The sequence below is a fragment of the Cephus cinctus genome, unplaced genomic scaffold (genome assembly GCF_000341935.2).
Source record: "Cephus cinctus unplaced genomic scaffold, Ccin1 Ccin1_scaffold0123, whole genome shotgun sequence".
Taxonomy (NCBI): Eukaryota; Metazoa; Arthropoda; class Insecta; order Hymenoptera; family Cephidae; genus Cephus; species Cephus cinctus.
Genome location: NW_014332857.1, coordinates 2,236,498 through 2,253,045, shown reverse-complemented (window position 1 = coordinate 2,253,045; position 16,548 = coordinate 2,236,498). Strand labels below are relative to the sequence as shown.

Genomic DNA, 16,548 nt, shown 5'->3' with positions numbered 1-16,548 from the left:
TAGATACATTTTCATTGTTGTTCTACGAATCTTATCCTCATTGTTGGCTTTCTTTGCACGTCAACTGCATTATCTGTGCTTATATCTTTTATTAAATATTTCTTACAAAGATTATTATTGCACATTGGATATACTGTGAATGATTGAGGATGTTAAGGATTTCTGATAAGTAGGAATGACAGGAATTCCTCGTATGGTAAATCGACTGCGTCTTCTTCGTTTTGAATATTTTATTGTTCTTTCCTATAAAATAATGATAATGAAAAAGTAGAATTTTATATTATTAGGTCACATTGATTTATGCCTCGTTCTCACTCTTTTCTCTCTTGCAGATTCAGATTCAGAATCTGATTTGGATTCAGATTCTTCTGAACTCATCCCGTACTCCTCGATCTGGACTGATTCTGAGGAATTTCTAAAACCACCCTTTGGAGTTTCCTAGAATGAGTAATAAAAAAGTAAATTGATCAATGGTACAATTTTTGTTATTCTTATCAGTCAATTTCTTACCAGTGATTCGACTGTTCTGTTTGTCGATTTTTTGACAATGGCAGGTGAAGATGATAATCTGCCAGCAAGATTAGTCAAGGAGTAAGCTTGTCTGAATGATGTTCTTCTCACAGTATCTAGTCTGGATACAGCATCCGGTACCCTCAGCACGTCTCGAAATTCCTAGATTAAAAAAATAAATTAAATTAACTATATCTACCTTTTGACAAGCTAATATTAATCATTCTTGAAATTACCCCGTTTAGGTCTCCCCTCGCGATTTGAAAGTCCTGTATACCGAGGGTAGAATTAACGAACACTATTCTATAGACTCTTATTGACAAAAAAAAATAAATAAACAAAACAGACAAAATTCTAACCCGTAAAAAAATTATAATAACTCTCTTATAAAAATTAGTCAACCTCAAGATCCTTCGTTTCGTCGATCTCCGCCACGTCCTGGTAAGCCTTGGTTAACAATTCTACTGCTTTTGTATGAAAACTCAATTCGATCGTTACAAAATCCAAAAGGACGCTTTTCAAATCATGCAGCTTCCTTTTTTCAAACGAATCGATCTGTTCTTCCAAGCCCTTTACAACTCTAGACACTTCGACCGTAGCTTTCATTAATTCTGATTCAGCTTGCGACTATAATTCATGTTAAGGATTGATAATTATCAAAATCATTAATTAATTTCCTCATCGCTAATTAACCCACACAAGGATACAATCATTTGTCGATTTCGTGGATTTCGTTCGCGTATCTTGTCCAGGTGTCGTCTCCTAGTGATTTCCTTATCCCGAGCTGCGAACGTATTTTTCACATCCTCCCGTGCGTGCTTGCAGATCACAGAATACTGGGATACCGGTGCGATGACTTTTGAATCTAATCGCTGAACTTCCGCATCTCTATAATCACCAATGACAGAAAGAGTCGTAGCGAAATTGATAAGGCCATTGCTCAGAGACTGATTGATATTTTCAGACTCGGCATACATCTGAATGACTTTGGCCACTTCGTCATTTTTGTCACGTAACCTAAAAACCAATAATGATATACTTAATATATTTATGGTTATGGACGATATTAGACTTTACATATAACACTTCACGTAAGAAATAATCAATATTCATTTCTTGACTACCTGGCTGCTTTCCTGGTGAACGCTGCGAATATTGTGCAAAGTTCAGCAAAATGTTTTTCCACACTGGAAATTCTTTCCTGTACGAATTTGGCTTCTTGTTCGCTAAAAATTTATATATTTTTTAAATAATTTAATAAGTAAAGCTCAATTTATTTATTTAAATCATTTTATTACTTACCAGACATTATTCTGCGACCGTACGCGCAGCATTTTAATCTTTGACTTCTTATTACTGAATGATGTCGTCCCTTTATGAAGCTTCAGACGTTTTGTTTATTTGGAGTAACAGTTGCCTAGTGGTTGCTAGTAGTAGGAGCCAGGTGGTTTATTATACCACCACCACTGGTCACCAGGTGAGACTGCGCCCCACGTTCTATAGTCTCTACGAAGTAGCTGACAAAAATCCTCATTGAAGAATACGTTAGATGGTAACCAGGTGATTTTGGAAATATTTGCTAGAGATAATTCAAGTTTTAGTGAAAATTATATTTATTTAGATACATGTAATAATATATATGCCTCTTGCACAGTAGAAAAATATGTATTTACAAATAACAAAAATTATTATGGTCTAATCCTTGATCACTTGGTCTCTGAAAGTTAGGTGTGATTAGCGACCTCATGAAGTATTGATTAGTATAAGGAGGTATGACACTCTAGAACAGGATCTTCTTCAACTTCTTCAGCAGAAGTTTTGGATGAAACGATCGCTCTGCACCAGGTAAGTTGAGGTCGTCATTGTAATTATTTTGGATATAATCAGAATCCGTTAGTGGAGTTGCAGACACAAGAGCCATGGATAGGATGACCAGGATGAAGATCTGTCAAAAAATAAAATATGATTTATAATAGAAATATATTGTTTGAATCATAATATTATTTGCATACCGTCAAAAGTTTCATATTGACCATACTAATAAAATTTTTTTAAACAATAAAAAATTCTTGACTCAGTTCTTTGTATAGCGATTCACGTTATCTTTTTGATGCACGAATCGTGACATCGACGCCTTAAATACTGAAACTGTGAAAAATTTCGTAAAATCTTTCTAACGAAAAATCGGGTAGTGGGGATACATATATGTAGATACTGGGATATTAGGAGATATGCTAATTGGTGTGAATAAAAATGAAAAGTGATTACGTCAAAAGGAAAGAAAGAGGGAGAAAGAGTGAGTGGAATGTGACAGTCCATGAAACATGTTCTTAGAAGTCTTACGGCACCTTTGCTATTTTATTGACTATTAGTAACCATTGATGATATAACAATGAATACGAATATATGGTTTTCTTACTGTATCTTTATGTTACTACTAATAAGGCAATTTCACTACTGCAAAAGAATGGCCAGCGCCGACGCCAGTTAAAAGTCCCGTAGAACCTTGAGGAAGGGCGACTTCCTCAGGAACTATAACGTTACTGTCATTTCCGTTACCACAGTTTCCATGCTCGTTCCAACCCCAACAAAGAACTTTACCTTCCCCTGTAAGAACAATGGTGACCATTAAATAATACTACCTGCTAAGATTAGCTTTGCGATGTTACCTGTCAGTGCTATATTATGTTCAGAACCGATAGACAGGTCGGAAATTTCTGGAAGGTTCTTTATATAATCAGGCCTTGACGTTGTTGCTTCTGGAAATTCTGGGCAGCCCAATTGACCGTAGGTGTTTCTACCCCATGCCAGTATTTTTCCATTAACTAGGAAAATTTAGGATTATTAAAAGATCTTAGGAGGTAATCCATTAGTAATAATTAAAAAGAACTGAATTCGATATACGCACCGAGAACTGCCGTATGTGTCCATCCGGTATAAATATTCATACCGGAACTGAATTTGTCTAGTTGAATTTTTAGGGGCGAAGCGACTATTGGATGTACAGTTGAATCGAGTCCAAGTTGTCCATGTTTATTGTCGCCCCAGGAGAATATATTCTCATCCTTGGTTTTAGCAACTGTGTGATGCTGACCGCAAGATACCTGTGTAACTTTGGACAATCCTAGAACTGGGTTATTTTGTTAATAAATTTTGAGAGAAAGAAACGTGGCCTTGGCAATGTGGGTTATGTAATAATCTTGCGTACGCGCAAACGTAAGCTGATCAGGCTTGCCTTTTTGTGTAATAATTTTCGTAACAGTTGGTTATTCAGAAAGTAGATAATCACCTTCGGTAAAAATGTTTGCGCGTCTGATTGGTTTATTTTCTGAATCAATTAAACCCAATTGACACTTTCCACCCGTACCGGACGTTAATATTTTACCAGTTTCTGTGACTAGGGCTGTATGACGTAGACCTAGAGAAAATCTTTCTATTTTTTCATTCATTATTATTTTTTGTGGTTGTAAAATGCAGTTTTGCCGTTGAGGATCTATTCCTAGTTGTCCGAAGCTGTTAGAGCCCCAGACGAATATTTCACCATTTTCGTTAAGGCACATGGTACTGTCCCATCCGCAATCAATGTCTGTGATAACTTCATCTTTGAGGCTTTCAATTTTTTTAAATTTTGGCATAATATCTTCACCAGGAATTCCTGTTTGGCCTTTGCTATTCCATCCGCATGCGTAAACACAGCCGTACTTGTCTAAAATCAAGGAGTGACCCGCTCCTCCTACGATTTTTTTAATATTCTCAGCTTCCAAAGAAATCTCTGACAAGTCCACTTCTTTGGGTACAATCAATTGTTCCGATTGAAATCCATGACCCAATTGACTATGAGAATTTGCACCCTGTGGAGGTCACAACTAGTTTTACGCAATTTTGTATCATGTGTCATGAAATTTTTAATATTTGGTGGCGGCGCCAAAGCTTGACACATTTCCCATGATGTGTTGCAAGACCAGAATAGCTGGTTCCATAATACTTTAATTTGAATTATACATCAACTCCTCTTACAGTAACAGAGTGAATTATTTTTGTTAAACAGTATTAGCTCGAGATAGCGAGTGGATTGTCTAGTACAATTTTCATTATCAATGGAAAACAAATATTTCATAAATATGCATACGTAAATAATAATTTTCTTACCCAGGATAACAAACGAATAGGCGGCATGATTATACCATTGATGTTTAATAATTTATATAGTTCTGACGTATTGCAAATAAAAATTTCAATGAAATATTAACGACTAGTCAGGGAGTCGTACTTACGCCATTCGAAAATACAACAAGAACTTTGCGTAATGTAGATGGAGAAATATACTTATCTTTTATATAAGTTCCATAAGAAAGTATAGATGGTACTAGTAAATCTGTAAACAACAGCAAACGACGCATTCTTCCCGCCGGTAAAATCTAGCAATGTGACATTTCATTGTTGGAGAAAAGTCACATTTAAAATTAGTTATATAAAAGTGAAACTATTAAAAATTCGGAACAACATTTCACGGCAATATTTGTCTGTATGATTCACCATGGAGGATTCTGTAATAAAGTTAAATACAAAAGAGGTTAAGATGGACCTCCTACGAGCTATAAGTGAATGTTCTCAACGGGGATTATTACATACTACTAAATGGTATACTAACTGTTAGCTTATTCGTATCGTGTTCTTTGATTTAATGAGACACTTTATTCTGCAGGCTAGCAGAACTGAATTTCTCTTTGAAAGATGTGAAGCTAGATATCCATGATATGACAAATGATGCTGATCTTATGGAAAGTAACGAGGAGGAGGATATGTACATTTTGGCTAAAAGTTACTTTGACCTCAAAGAATATGATCGTGCTGCATATTTTACTAAAGAGTGTAAAACTCCTAAGGCTAGGTTTCTCTACTTGTACTCTCGGTATTTATCCGGGGAGAAGAAAAAGATTGATGATATGACAGATATCCCACCAGATCCTTCAAAGAATGATAATCTGAAGCTATTGTGTACAGAATTAAGAAAAGATCATCTAGCAGGAACTTTAGATGGTTTTGGTCTCTACCTCTTTGGAGTGGTATTAAAAAAGTTACAATTAGTCAGAGAAGCCACTGATGTCCTAGTAGAATCTACACATAAAAAACCAATGCATTGGGGTACTTGGTTAGAATTAGCTGCTTTAATCACAGACAGGGAAAAATTGGAGAGTCTTACGTTGCCTAATCATTGGATGAGACAGTTCTTTGTAGCTCATATGTATTTAGAATTGCAACTCATCGATGAAGGTTTAGGATTATACTACGAATTGCAATCTATGGGATTTGAAAAAAATGGCTATGTTCTCGCTCAAACGGCAATTGCAGTACATTACAGAAGAGGTAACTATAAGACAGTATCAAATTGAATATAGCTTAATTTCTATTAATCCTCCAAGATTTTCTTACGTTCCATCAGATGTGGATAATGCCATAGAAACTTTCAAACGAATCATTGAAGATGATCCTTATTGTTTGGATAACATGGATACGTATTCGAATCTGTTGTACGTAAAAGCACTCAAAGTAGAACTGGCATACTTAGCACACAGAGCAACAGAGATCGACAAGTACAGATTAGAAACTTGCTGCATAGTAGGTAAAAAAACCAATTGATGCTTGAAAATCTGAATAAAATATAATGCTTTCTGTGATCGTTTATGGTGCAGTATGACTTTTAGGTAATTACTATAGTTTAAGAACGGATCATCAAAAGGCGGTATTATATTTCCAAAGGGCACTAAAACTAAATCCACAATACTTATCTGCTTGGACGTTACTTGGTCATGAATTTATGGAAATGAAAAACACAAATGCCGCCATACATAGTTACAGACAGGCTATCGGTGAGTGGTATCCTAAAATGCTTATATAATACAGAATAACAATATAAAAAAGAAAATGAAGAATTCAGTTTCACCATTGCACTTTCTGCAGAGGTCAATCGGCGGGATTACAGAGCATGGTACGGATTGGGACAAACATATGAGATCTTAAAAATGCCCTTTTATGGTCTTTACTATTATAAACAGGCTCAACTCTTAAGACCACATGACAGCAGAATGGTACTTGCGTTAGGTGAAGCTTATGAAAAGCAGGACAAAACGCAGGATGCTCTGAAATGTTATTATAAAGCCTGTAATGTAGGAGACATAGAAGGAATGGCATTGATTAGACTGGCCAAGTAAGTGATGATGTCTCATTGATAAAAGAAAGAAATTTTAAACAATCATTTCACTATTTCCAGTCTTTATGAAAAAATAGGAGAACATGATTACGCCGCTGCGGCTTACACTGACTTTGTAATGGACGAATTCCGAAATGCAGACAGAACTGAATTGAGTCATGCATATAAATATTTAACGCAGTATCATTTGAAACGAGATCAATTGGACCAGGCGAATCATTATGCTCAAAAGTGTCTACAGTTCGATGAGACGAAGGAAGAAGCCAAAGCCTTCCTGAGGACAATAGCCCAGAAGAGGGTCAAAGTGGAAGAGAACCCTATGGTGGTACGAAATACATGAAATGGCTTAAATTTCACTCCCTTTTTTCTTCATATTTTATTTCTTTGCTTCAGGTTGAAGACATGAATGAGACAGATCCAATAATGGAAAGAAGTACTCGCAATGAGACAACGCCTAGCAGTCAGCTCTCCCCAATGAATCTGTCATTTACTCCAACTCAATAGACTTATTTTATATAACGGGATTTCGTGTAAATAAGGAAGCATTCATATTTGTTTTTAAATAAACGTATCTTTAAGTTATTCCTTTACTTATTATTTTGTCTTATCCAGTAATGTAAAAGATGACAGGAAACGAATATACGACATTAATGACACAGGCAAATGACGATCGAATACCGAGCCTCGTGCTAAAAAAAAGAATACATGTTTTCTAAAAAGCAATCTCCATTCTCAAAACGCATATTTTTGTAAAGACACGTGAGATTCTGCATTACAGAGATTAATATCAGTAGAATTTGTAATTAATGACGTGACTCATGGATTACAAGAGGTGGGTAAGTATTCAGTAAATGAGGTTTGAACGTGCAGGGAAAATCCGAGTATAAATAATGATATCATGAGGGTTAGTGTTCGATTGGATAAATTTTGAAGAGACTAGGTTTACATTATGAACTTTAATCCCTATTTCGACTATACACACTTTTACGTCCATTTAATTTTATGAAGGTTTCCGAGCAAAGTGAAAACTCGTAAGCAGTTTAAGGTTCACGCATTGTATTGCTTTGCATTGTTACAACCCGTTATGGTTCTGGGCAGAGTCATAATTCTTCAGGAAACTTAAATTGAGGAAAAAATATAATGAATAAGAATATAAACTCGTTTAGAGACACAAAAAGTTTCTCTTTTTGTTAGAAAGAGAAGGGACGATGTTCATTGTGCATAACCGTTAAAGCGAACATTCAAGTTCTCCGCAACAGCAGACAAATTTAGTAGGAGGTTCTACAGGACCTGGACAAAATCATGAGATCCTTCCTCAGCAGCAACAGCAGCACCAATTCCAGTCTGGCAGTACGAATCTTTATGCAGCATCAGCATCTGGTGTCGCCAGTCACTCGGGGGCAGCAACAACACACTGGCAGCGGGTTGCATGCATCGCTGCGGCAACAACCAATGGAATTTACACTCCTCAGAACCAGCAACAGTCACAAACTTCGCAGCTACGATATTTTCAGGTAGATCGACGCTATCAGTAAGCTCTCTTATTATACTTTCCAAGCATTCCCTTTAAATCCGGGAAATTAGGGTTGTCAAAAATGGCGTGACTGTCAGGCGACTACAAAACCGTTTACGAGTTCAAACAGTTGGGCCAGTCCACTTGCAGATTAGGACGTTGTAAAACTATGCGCGGGATTAATAAATGTGGAACCTTCTTCGGCAATATAATTTCGAATATTTACTTAAATCCATAATGCATATTCTTTCTTGAAAGAAAACAGAAATACATTTTATTTTACTAATTGTTAAGTAATAATTCCAGAACGATGCTGCAGTACGAAAGCAAAAATATTTCTGTTCAAATGTTCAATTCAAAATCATAGATTTGTTTTCTAGCTGCCCAAACAGCTGCCCTCTAGCAATCAGTATGCGAGTCAGCTCGCAGGAATTCCTCATCAACAACTGCAGCAACAGCAGCAACAGTATGGGCAGCATTGCGCTATTTTGGCAGCATGCACATCGAACAGTTCGGTCGTTTCCGAACGATTAAATCCTCAAAAACGGGAAACAACTCAACATACGTATTTTGTTACTCCATTCGCACAAAAATGCGCTACTCTTGTGCAGACATTAATCCTGAGAAGTTATGACGATGGACAGTTGCATCAAGTGTCTTTGGGACCCAGTCAGGTAGACAAAGACCAGATACTTAAATCTTATAATTTAATTACAACCTTTTTCGAAATTACCTGCTACCCCTTCTACAGGATTCTAATCAGCAAACGGAATACCATATTTTGACCAATGGGCAGGTCGGAAATTCCGAATTATTTTCTTTGACTACTTGCTTCGCCCTTACGGCCAGTATTGAGAGTCTATGTACAGCAACAGGGGCAACTCTTATTGCACCTGGGTGGGCTCAAATTATCCCATCCTTCCAGCAATCCACCCTCCCACTTGTGAACGCCTTTGAAGCAGTTCCCGATATGCTAAGGGACGTTCGTGCTGGATTGACATCCATCAGTCTTACAACAAACCTGACACCACTTCTATGCTGCACTCAAACTGAATTTTCGTATCACGCACATAAGTTTCAATTGTCTTCAAATTTTGGACACAAGGATCGTTGCAACGAAAATCGATTTCCGGTACCAGTGCTACTTCAGCAACCTGTGGTTCTCGACGATATTCAATTGGCTAAAGGAAATCCAGCGGAAGCTGTCGATTATTCTGTAAATAGCAGATCTCTTGAACTTGGGCTATCGCTTGAGTGGCAAAGGACACCCTCTTCCGGTCAGAAGACTTACGCCGACGTCGTCCAAGAAACTGGAAAAAGTATCGACGCTGGCAGACCTTGTGGAAAAATTGACCAACAAGCCGGAAACATAAGTGACAAAACGATGAAGGCTCAAGAAGGTAGTATCGCAATGTCCAATAACCCTGACATACATGACGAATTGGTTAATGCAGATTATAGAAGAATTTCTGACGGCGTCGAGTACTTTGAAGATGAGACTGAAGATATTCGTAATTTCGTCATCAGAGCTCACAATTATCAGAATCCCGTTCATCGTCTGCAAACATCCAACAGCTCCACGCCGAGTACATTTTCTGAAGATTCACATATTTCCGGGTGTTCGGACGGGACCCGTCTCTGTAGGATGGCCGAGAAATTCTGCTTTGAGGAACTGGAGAACGCTGCTTTTTTCCGAGCTTTCGATGAGTACAATCGTTACCGAAGGCGCATGGCTTACACCAGGAGATTCCTTTCATCAGTCGAAGACTCCAGATCATCCGAATTGACTGTATTCACGGCTTTTTCTCTGGACAATTGTGACGTGGATTGTTCCTGGATGTTCGATGGCGAAGACAGGGAATGTTCATCGATTGAACGATCTGAACTTGCAGGCACCGATTCTGACAGTTCGGTTAGTGAGTTTGGAGATGCTTTGAGAATGCTGCTGCGTGTCAAAATGCGTTAAATGTTTCGTGTATTACTCTTTCGGCGTGTAAAAGACAAAAATGAAAAATTTAATTTTTTATTTAAAAATAATTCATCAGAAAATATGAACTATCAATTAGGAGTGTGTTCTCGTGAATTTTGAAACGGTTCTCGATACCTTGAATACATTAAATTCACTAAAAAGGAGGAATTTTGTATTTTAGGATTTATAAGTTATAAGATTGTCTTAATTTTCTGTAGGTGGATATTGCCTTGAAGAAAGGACGAGGTGCTTTCAAGGTCCTCAAGAATTTCAGAGAATGCACCAGCAGTACTAAAGCACTTTACACGAATTCTTGGAGACCTGGCGAAATATATCTATTACGTCGTCGCCATAGTATGAAAAACGTTTAAGGAATTTTCGAAGAAATTAAACTTAACATTAAGCAATCGTTTTTAAAACTTGTGTTAAATCCATAATGGATATTAAATGTATCTTTCTGTTTTACGAGACGTAAAATCTTGGATTTTTGTCACAATAAAACATAATTAAAGTGTATCATGACTCACTGCGTAACTTTTCATTCCTTTCTTTCCTTCTGCATTAAAAAAATCCACTGTCGCCCAAGCAGTCTTCTTCTTCTATATTATACTTAGTATAAAGTAGTTATTTAAACAAATGGATTCCATCAAAGTGTATTATATCAAAATTCAAAATGTGAATTTTTATAATTTTAGTTAATTTAAATAAATTAGTCAAATAGTCTCCTGTTTCTACGTCAGTGCAATCAAAATACCAAAGAAATGAGCATTTCTAGAAAATTCGTAACCCCGAGGCGTTTTCGTATTTTGAGAATAGATTAAAAGTTATTGTCACTAGTATAAAAATATGAGGTTCTATACATCGACGTACAGTACTAATGAAAATGTGGTCGAGTATGTTGTACATTTTTCTACTCGGTGGTAGTTTAGTGTCAGCAAGAATTCCTGATTGGATTCAGTGTCAATCAGGAAGTGAATATACTATTCCAGATGATAAATATTGCGACAAATATTATATTTGCAAAGAGAATCAAGTAATTGAAAAATTCTGTGAGGACGGATTCGGATTCGTGCCATATGAAGGATGCAAATTGCTTCACCAGGTCGGATGTGGACCTCGAAATCTTCTACGTACGTACAATGAATAATACAGTCTAGGAATATTTTGGTTATGAAAAAATAATATTGAATAACATTTCACGTCATGTTGGAATAAAATATTAATTTTCATAGAGGAACCAAAAGGAAATGATGTATGTCCTCGAATGTACGGATATTACCCAGCTAAAGAGGGTTGTGGACATTTTTTTAAATGTTACAAGGGTATTCCTGAGCTGGACGCGTGTCCTCCAGGTCAGATGTACGATGAGGTGAGGGTAGAATGCCGCCACCCTACACTGGACGAAAAAATAACCTGCAAAAGTTCTTGGGCAGAACGAAACAAAAAAGGTAAATTGAAAAGTAAAATTTGAAAAAATCTAATTTACTCTATTATAAAAGGATATAACGGAAAGGGTACTAGAAATTAAGAGGTTTACACACTTTATACTTTTGTGACTTCGTTTTTATTTGAATTCCTTGTTGGAATAGACTTGTGTCATTAGGTATTTTACGAGGGTGCTATTAATAATGTAACGCCAAGTGCAAGAAGATATAAACTTTATTTGTTTAAGGAACTTAAACAAATAAAGGTATTGCAGAATTGTACCAATTGTCTCCATTATTTACGGTTGACTATGAGAACGACAGAAATTGTAATAAGTTTAGAAGTAAAGCCATTAAATTTGTTAAACATTTGCTGGTTGAGTGTATAACTTAAAAATAAAAAAAAACTATTACGGCGAAAGTCATAAAAATGTTGAGATGTTGCGTGTTTTTTTTGAGAATAACAAGTAAGCGATTTGAAGTAAAAATTGAATTGTTTTTCAGTTTTCTTAGACAGTGTACAGAGTGTAGACGATTTACGCACAATGGACAATAAGCAAATCGAATTGGTACCTGATCCAGATGCTTTTAAATGTCCTCCTATGGATGATTATCCATATGGTCATCATTCCCGTCAACCAATTCCAGGACAATGTAAATATTTCTTGTTGTGCATCAGTGATGGGACAAAGAAGCTGAGTGGATGTCCTGATGGACAAGGTTTTAATTCGAAAACGACGATCTGTGAGGACGCAAGGAATATCCCAGGGTGCGAAAGTAATAAATGAATAAATCATATGATTGCGTTTTATAGGATTCACCTATTTGATGTTTATTCGCTATGCACCTAGCTGATATAAAAATACAATCGTCATACGATAGAAAATTATGTCATTTGATTTTTCAAATTTCTCACCAGCTGGGTGAATTATGATATGGTGTTAGGGGTTCCATAAATTCAGGATACTGATAATACAAATGTCTCAAAGGTCGAGGTGCGTTTTGATAAATTATTTTAGACTTGCCTATTTCGTTTCCTAGTAAAATAAAACATTCTGGATTCCCACAAGAGCAGAAGAGCGGAGGAAGATTTTGAGGAAGATTCGGAAATCCAGGAGGTCTTTTAACAGATACAGTAGGTGCTTTAACACCCGGTGTATAAGTGTTCCCGCATTCCGAATGTCGATTAGTCGATCTCGACGAGTTATCGTAATGTTCAGAGCTGACGTCTTTCAAGGATTTTTTTAATACCGTTGGATTCCTGTCAAGTAAGCTTAAAGCTTCTCCTTGCAAAGTTGTATCCTGATCCATAATTTCTATATCCTTTCCGTTTCGTCTATTCGACAATTTTTCATTAAGGTGAGCTTTCAACACAGACCTCTCTAGAGCACTCATCTCGACGTCATCCTCAGAAAATGCACTATCTACTTGATTGTTCATAACCTCAAAATTAATATAATTTTTCACAATGGACCTTCTGTGCTCTTCTCTCTTTCGCGGACTTAGACAACAACAACACGGAATGATCCTCCTCGCAGAAGCATCTCGTTGAGAATTCCTAACCTCCTGTCGGTCACTGAGACTGTCAGTTCCAGAAACACTCGTGTCCTCACTCGAGGCATAATCCCTAAAGTATGGAAAATTACGTCTTCCATGTTCTTCCTCGCGAAAGAGGGAATATTTATCATTGTCACTAGAATTACGTTTCTTAAGAATTTTCGTAATTTCCTCGTTGGCAGCTGAGCTCGATTCCTCCCGGTCACTGTCCCTGTCACTAACTCCTAGAGAAGATTCGTCGTCATCCTCACTGCTGTCACATGGCGTCGTATCCCGAGAGCAACGTTTTGCTTCCTGAGATCCAGATTTAGAAAAAGACACCAATTCTATTCTTCTTCTAGGACTTGATTCCTCCATGGAGATATCAATGGAGATATCCATTGGTTCTTCAATGACAATTCTACTATTCATTAATACGTCCTCGTATTCTGATTCCAGGTCAATTGACATATTCATATTAACAAAGTCATTCGCACTGCTCCAATGATCGCTTGAGGAGTCATCGGAATCCTCCACAGCAGTAAACATATCTCCTTCGGAATCCTCGAAATATTTTTCCTTTTCAAATAACAAACGCGTTTCACTGGTGATGGCGTCCACTGCTTCTGCTACTTGTCCACCTTCCGCTTGTTCTGTTTCTTTCAACGTCTTCTTATTGTCACTCACGCGATTCGATCCCCAGATTGACATCTGAATTAGTTGTAGATGAAACAGGATATACTCCATTCCTCGTTCGATTATTTCCTTACTTTTCGCGTGCAAGTCTCGCGCTTGAAAGAAGCCAATGTTGTCGTCCATTGTGACATCGCGGCGCGAGTGTCGCTCGGCACGAACGAATGGACTGAAGCGATTCGTTCTCGTGATTTGAGACGACTTAACATTTTTCTTACTTCTGCTTTGCGTCTCGTCCTGTAATAATAAGATAAGTCGATTATTGTCTAGCATTCAGTTACATTTATAATCCAAATATAACGTAAACAACATTTGTTTTTTTTTTCATTTATCTTGTCCAGAAGATTGAAATAAATTAAGTAAAAGTGACGTTTGACAAATATTTACATTATTTTGAATATAACGTTGACGTTTTCCTTTCTTATTCCCATTTTCTCTGCGTTCCCTCGGCATTATAAGTTCGGCCGTTGATTGATTCGATAAAATTTTATAGTAAAATTCGATTATTCTCAAATGTCAAAAGTTACTTGACTTTTCGTTATCGGACACAGAACTGCAGAGTCCTAGTTCACAGGCAAAACTGGCTAATGAGTCAGAGGATCGAGGTAGATGGTATATATAAGCAGTTGGATTTTTGTGAAAAAGTTTTCTGATTGGTCGATGGAAAGACGTCATAAGGAAGAATTGCTGTCCCTTAAAAGTTATAGTAGGTTTCCTAGATTCATTGAAACGAATATTAAGCCGGGTAGCCAGTACTACATTGCAGGTGTGTCAATTCTATTGTAAACTTTTCCGTTTGACACGACATTCTGACAATGTGAATGTCGTGCAATTGGTTCTTTAAAATTAATAATGCCGGTGTGCGACGTCCTGTCCTCTTTTACCTGCAACAGCCCTTTAACAGCCGTTTTGTGAGGCCTGTTAATACTACTGTAGTTTACTGTTTCCAATGCCCCCGATTCTATATTTTACAGCCAGCTTAACTACCTAAGTCAGAGACTTATTGTTAGTCAAGTGTCGCGCCAATTGGACTTATTAGCTATTCATAGCCGAAGTGGATTAAAAAAATGCATAGGAATATTTTGTTAGAAAATATACATTTATTTAAATACCTATATAAAATATATTAAAGTGCATATTTACATATCTGTAAAAATTGTGCAAAATTTAATTACAATATCCATTAGATAACGATGAAAAAAGCGTTAAAAATTCGGTCAATTTTTTCAATAAATACATTTTTTGGTAATAGACAACATTTGAATTTTTGAAATTTTCTTTAACTTACAAACATATATTTGTATTTCTTAGATATTTAGGGGACTCGGTAGACTGGTGGGGTGCACCCGTATGCATAATGAACAGTGGACGCTTTTTGACAAAAATGGGCACATTGGTCGTTCGCAGGTAAAAGGATATCAGGTACGTTTAATCCTTGATCATCAACGGTAGAGGAAATGGTGTCAGCAAGATTTGAATAGACGCCAGGCATCATGAAGCTCCAATAACGTTGCGGCTGTTGACAATGATCGAGCAGTACCGGTGAGTGCAAAATTTCTGAAGTTTTGTAAGGGGCAAAGGCGCATCTTTCAAATTCAGAAGATAATTCCTAACAGATTGATGCTGGAAGACGTTCTTGAGAGTACGTCGTCAGGTTGAATGGAGTTTCAGGTACCTCAGGCTGGTTGACTCCTAGTGAACAATTCCAATAGCCACAGCCAAGATAGTCAGAGAAAACTGGACCAGGAACTGTTCTTGAGTGTTCAGGATAATGCAGAAGATTTGCTCTTTGTTGATAAGAAGTCAAATCAGAAGAGGTTATGTATTCCAGTTGGTGATATGGCCTGATGGGTTTTACTGGAACTGGTGCGATGAGTCCCCTCATCTCAGGATACATTGATCCAAAAGAATCGTTCGATTGATGGTTTTTGAATGATCCCTCAGGACATCTTGAAACAGTCAATGGTGCGGACTCCACGTACTTCATCCAGTATTGACTTCCTTGGGTATCTTCAGCCTGCAGACAGTTCTTTATATTTTCCTGTAACGTGGGCTGCAGTGGTTCTGGAATAATTTTCTGTGGCTCAGAAATGCACGGATATAATAATTTTTCTTCAAGATATTTATCTCTGACGGGACAACGGGATTTTTTGCAAAGGAAGCAGGATGGCATCAGTGCATGGTAATTGTAACTTTGGAAAGTATTCGCAATATTTTCGGTGGTTTCGTTGAATAACACGTTACTCTCTTCCACAGTAGTCATCACGTCAATCTCCATATCAGTATCAGCATCATGAGCATTATCAGCAAGATGATCAAATGGAGGGGTATCTTGCTTGATATTATTTAGAAAATATTTTTCCACTGAGAACGTGATACCCTGATTTTCCTTTGGTGCATTTTTTTTCTCAAGATGACCGTGTGCGGAAAACATATCAGAAGAAGATACGTCATGGACTTGCACGGAAAAATCATTATCCGAATCGCTCTTTTGAATCCAATTAGATGGTCCTGCAGCAGCAGCATCCCCATCCTTGACACCATGTTTATAATGCTTCTTGTATACAAAGGGAGCTCGCAGCGCCAGCATCAGTAGCATGTAAGAATCATCCTTCTCATTTGGATCTTCCGGTTCCAGGACTTTCGGGATATCCATAGAGTCGTCTATGAAAATATGTGTATGACTATTAGG

At 37.2% G+C, this 16,548-nt stretch overlaps 6 protein-coding genes across 8 annotated transcripts; 3 read left to right on the top strand and 3 right to left on the bottom strand.

Annotated features, from left to right (window-relative positions):
- Nucleotides 1-215: 215 nt before the first annotated feature.
- On the bottom strand, nt 216-2,921 carry LOC107274914 (protein FAM92A-B). Of its 3 annotated transcripts, none has more exons than XM_025079841.1 (8): nt 2,523-2,921; nt 1,813-2,455; nt 1,635-1,736; nt 1,218-1,548; nt 913-1,137; nt 747-779; nt 511-672; nt 216-438 (listed from the first exon to the last, which is right to left on the bottom strand). In XM_025079841.1, the coding sequence occupies exons 2-8, from the start codon at nt 1,842-1,844 to the stop codon at nt 289-291; spliced, it is 1,035 nt and encodes a 344-aa protein (XP_024935609.1). In that variant the 5' UTR covers nt 1,845-2,455; nt 2,523-2,921; the 3' UTR covers nt 216-288. The 3 variants fall into 3 exon arrangements, with proteins under 3 accessions (XP_024935609.1, XP_015609979.1, XP_024935610.1); XM_015754493.2 differs by having other exon boundaries at nt 1,218-1,527; XM_025079842.1 differs by lacking the exon at nt 747-779.
- Nucleotides 2,922-3,509: 588 nt separating this feature from the next.
- LOC112493612 (secretion-regulating guanine nucleotide exchange factor) lies at nt 3,510-5,046 on the bottom strand. Its single transcript, XM_025079843.1, has 3 exons — nt 4,660-5,046; nt 3,746-4,361; nt 3,510-3,640 (listed from the first exon to the last, which is right to left on the bottom strand). The coding sequence occupies exons 1-2, from the start codon at nt 4,684-4,686 to the stop codon at nt 3,777-3,779; spliced, it is 612 nt and encodes a 203-aa protein (XP_024935611.1). The 5' UTR covers nt 4,687-5,046; the 3' UTR covers nt 3,510-3,640; nt 3,746-3,776.
- Nucleotide 5,047: 1 nt separating this feature from the next.
- LOC107274909 (cell division cycle protein 23 homolog) lies at nt 5,048-7,303 on the top strand. Its single transcript, XM_015754482.2, has 7 exons — nt 5,048-5,151; nt 5,216-5,877; nt 5,954-6,133; nt 6,216-6,380; nt 6,472-6,718; nt 6,782-7,046; nt 7,115-7,303. Exons 1-7 carry the CDS (start codon nt 5,048-5,050, stop codon nt 7,223-7,225), a joined length of 1,734 nt encoding a protein of 577 aa, XP_015609968.1. The 3' UTR covers nt 7,226-7,303.
- Nucleotides 7,304-8,548: 1,245 nt separating this feature from the next.
- LOC112493639 lies at nt 8,549-10,574 on the top strand. Its single transcript, XM_025079804.1, has 3 exons — nt 8,549-9,634; nt 9,689-10,146; nt 10,422-10,574. The coding sequence occupies exons 1-3, from the start codon at nt 9,205-9,207 to the stop codon at nt 10,572-10,574; spliced, it is 1,041 nt and encodes a 346-aa protein (XP_024935572.1). The 5' UTR covers nt 8,549-9,204.
- Nucleotides 10,575-11,086: 512 nt separating this feature from the next.
- Nucleotides 11,087-12,427, top strand: LOC107274850 (protein obstructor-E-like). The gene is made up of 3 exons (XM_025079803.1): nt 11,087-11,333; nt 11,436-11,651; nt 12,132-12,427. Exons 1-3 carry the CDS (start codon nt 11,087-11,089, stop codon nt 12,413-12,415), a joined length of 747 nt encoding a protein of 248 aa, XP_024935571.1. The 3' UTR covers nt 12,416-12,427.
- Nucleotide 12,428: 1 nt separating this feature from the next.
- Nucleotides 12,429-14,460, bottom strand: LOC107274870. Its single transcript, XM_015754431.2, has 2 exons — nt 14,244-14,460; nt 12,429-14,093 (listed from the first exon to the last, which is right to left on the bottom strand). The coding sequence occupies exons 1-2, from the start codon at nt 14,307-14,309 to the stop codon at nt 12,540-12,542; spliced, it is 1,620 nt and encodes a 539-aa protein (XP_015609917.1). The 5' UTR covers nt 14,310-14,460; the 3' UTR covers nt 12,429-12,539.
- Nucleotides 14,461-16,548: the final 2,088 nt, after the last annotated feature.

Bases quoted from the DNA above. Each gene is read 5' to 3' on its own strand.
- LOC107274914 (XM_025079841.1), bottom strand. From the start codon at position 1,844: ATGCTGCGCGTACGGTCGCAGAATAATGTCTG. The intron at 780-912 runs GTTGACTAATTT...CTCGGTATACAG, and splicing joins ACGAAACGAAGGATCTTGAG to GACTTTCAAATCGCGAGGGG. The intron at 439-510 runs GTAAGAAATTGA...TACTCATTCTAG, and splicing joins ACAGAACAGTCGAATCACTG to GAAACTCCAAAGGGTGGTTT.
- LOC112493612 (XM_025079843.1), bottom strand. From the start codon at position 4,686: ATGCCGCCTATTCGTTTGTTATCCTGG. The intron at 4,362-4,659 runs GTAAGAAAATTA...TGACCTCCACAG, and splicing joins CTATTCGTTTGTTATCCTGG to GGTGCAAATTCTCATAGTCA.
- LOC107274909 (XM_015754482.2), top strand. From the start codon at position 5,048: ATGGAGGATTCTGTAATAAAGTTAAATACAAAAGAGGTTAAGATGGAC. The intron at 5,152-5,215 runs GTATACTAACTG...TTTATTCTGCAG, and splicing joins TTATTACATACTACTAAATG to GCTAGCAGAACTGAATTTCT. The intron at 6,719-6,781 runs GTAAGTGATGAT...CACTATTTCCAG, and splicing joins GCATTGATTAGACTGGCCAA to TCTTTATGAAAAAATAGGAG.
- LOC112493639 (XM_025079804.1), top strand. From the start codon at position 9,205: ATGCTAAGGGACGTTCGTGCTGGATTGACATCCATCAGTCTTACAACA. The intron at 9,635-9,688 runs GTAGTATCGCAA...TGGTTAATGCAG, and splicing joins AACGATGAAGGCTCAAGAAG to ATTATAGAAGAATTTCTGAC. The intron at 10,147-10,421 runs GTTAGTGAGTTT...AATTTTCTGTAG, and splicing joins GCACCGATTCTGACAGTTCG to GTGGATATTGCCTTGAAGAA.
- LOC107274850 (XM_025079803.1), top strand. From the start codon at position 11,087: ATGTGGTCGAGTATGTTGTACATTTTTCTACTCGGTGGTAGTTTAGTG. The intron at 11,334-11,435 runs GTACGTACAATG...TAATTTTCATAG, and splicing joins TGGACCTCGAAATCTTCTAC to AGGAACCAAAAGGAAATGAT. The intron at 11,652-12,131 runs GTAAATTGAAAA...ATTGTTTTTCAG, and splicing joins GGCAGAACGAAACAAAAAAG to TTTTCTTAGACAGTGTACAG.
- LOC107274870 (XM_015754431.2), bottom strand. From the start codon at position 14,309: ATGCCGAGGGAACGCAGAGAAAATGGGAATAAGAAAGGAAAACGTCAA. The intron at 14,094-14,243 runs GTAAATATTTGT...TTATTATTACAG, and splicing joins AACGTTATATTCAAAATAAT to GACGAGACGCAAAGCAGAAG.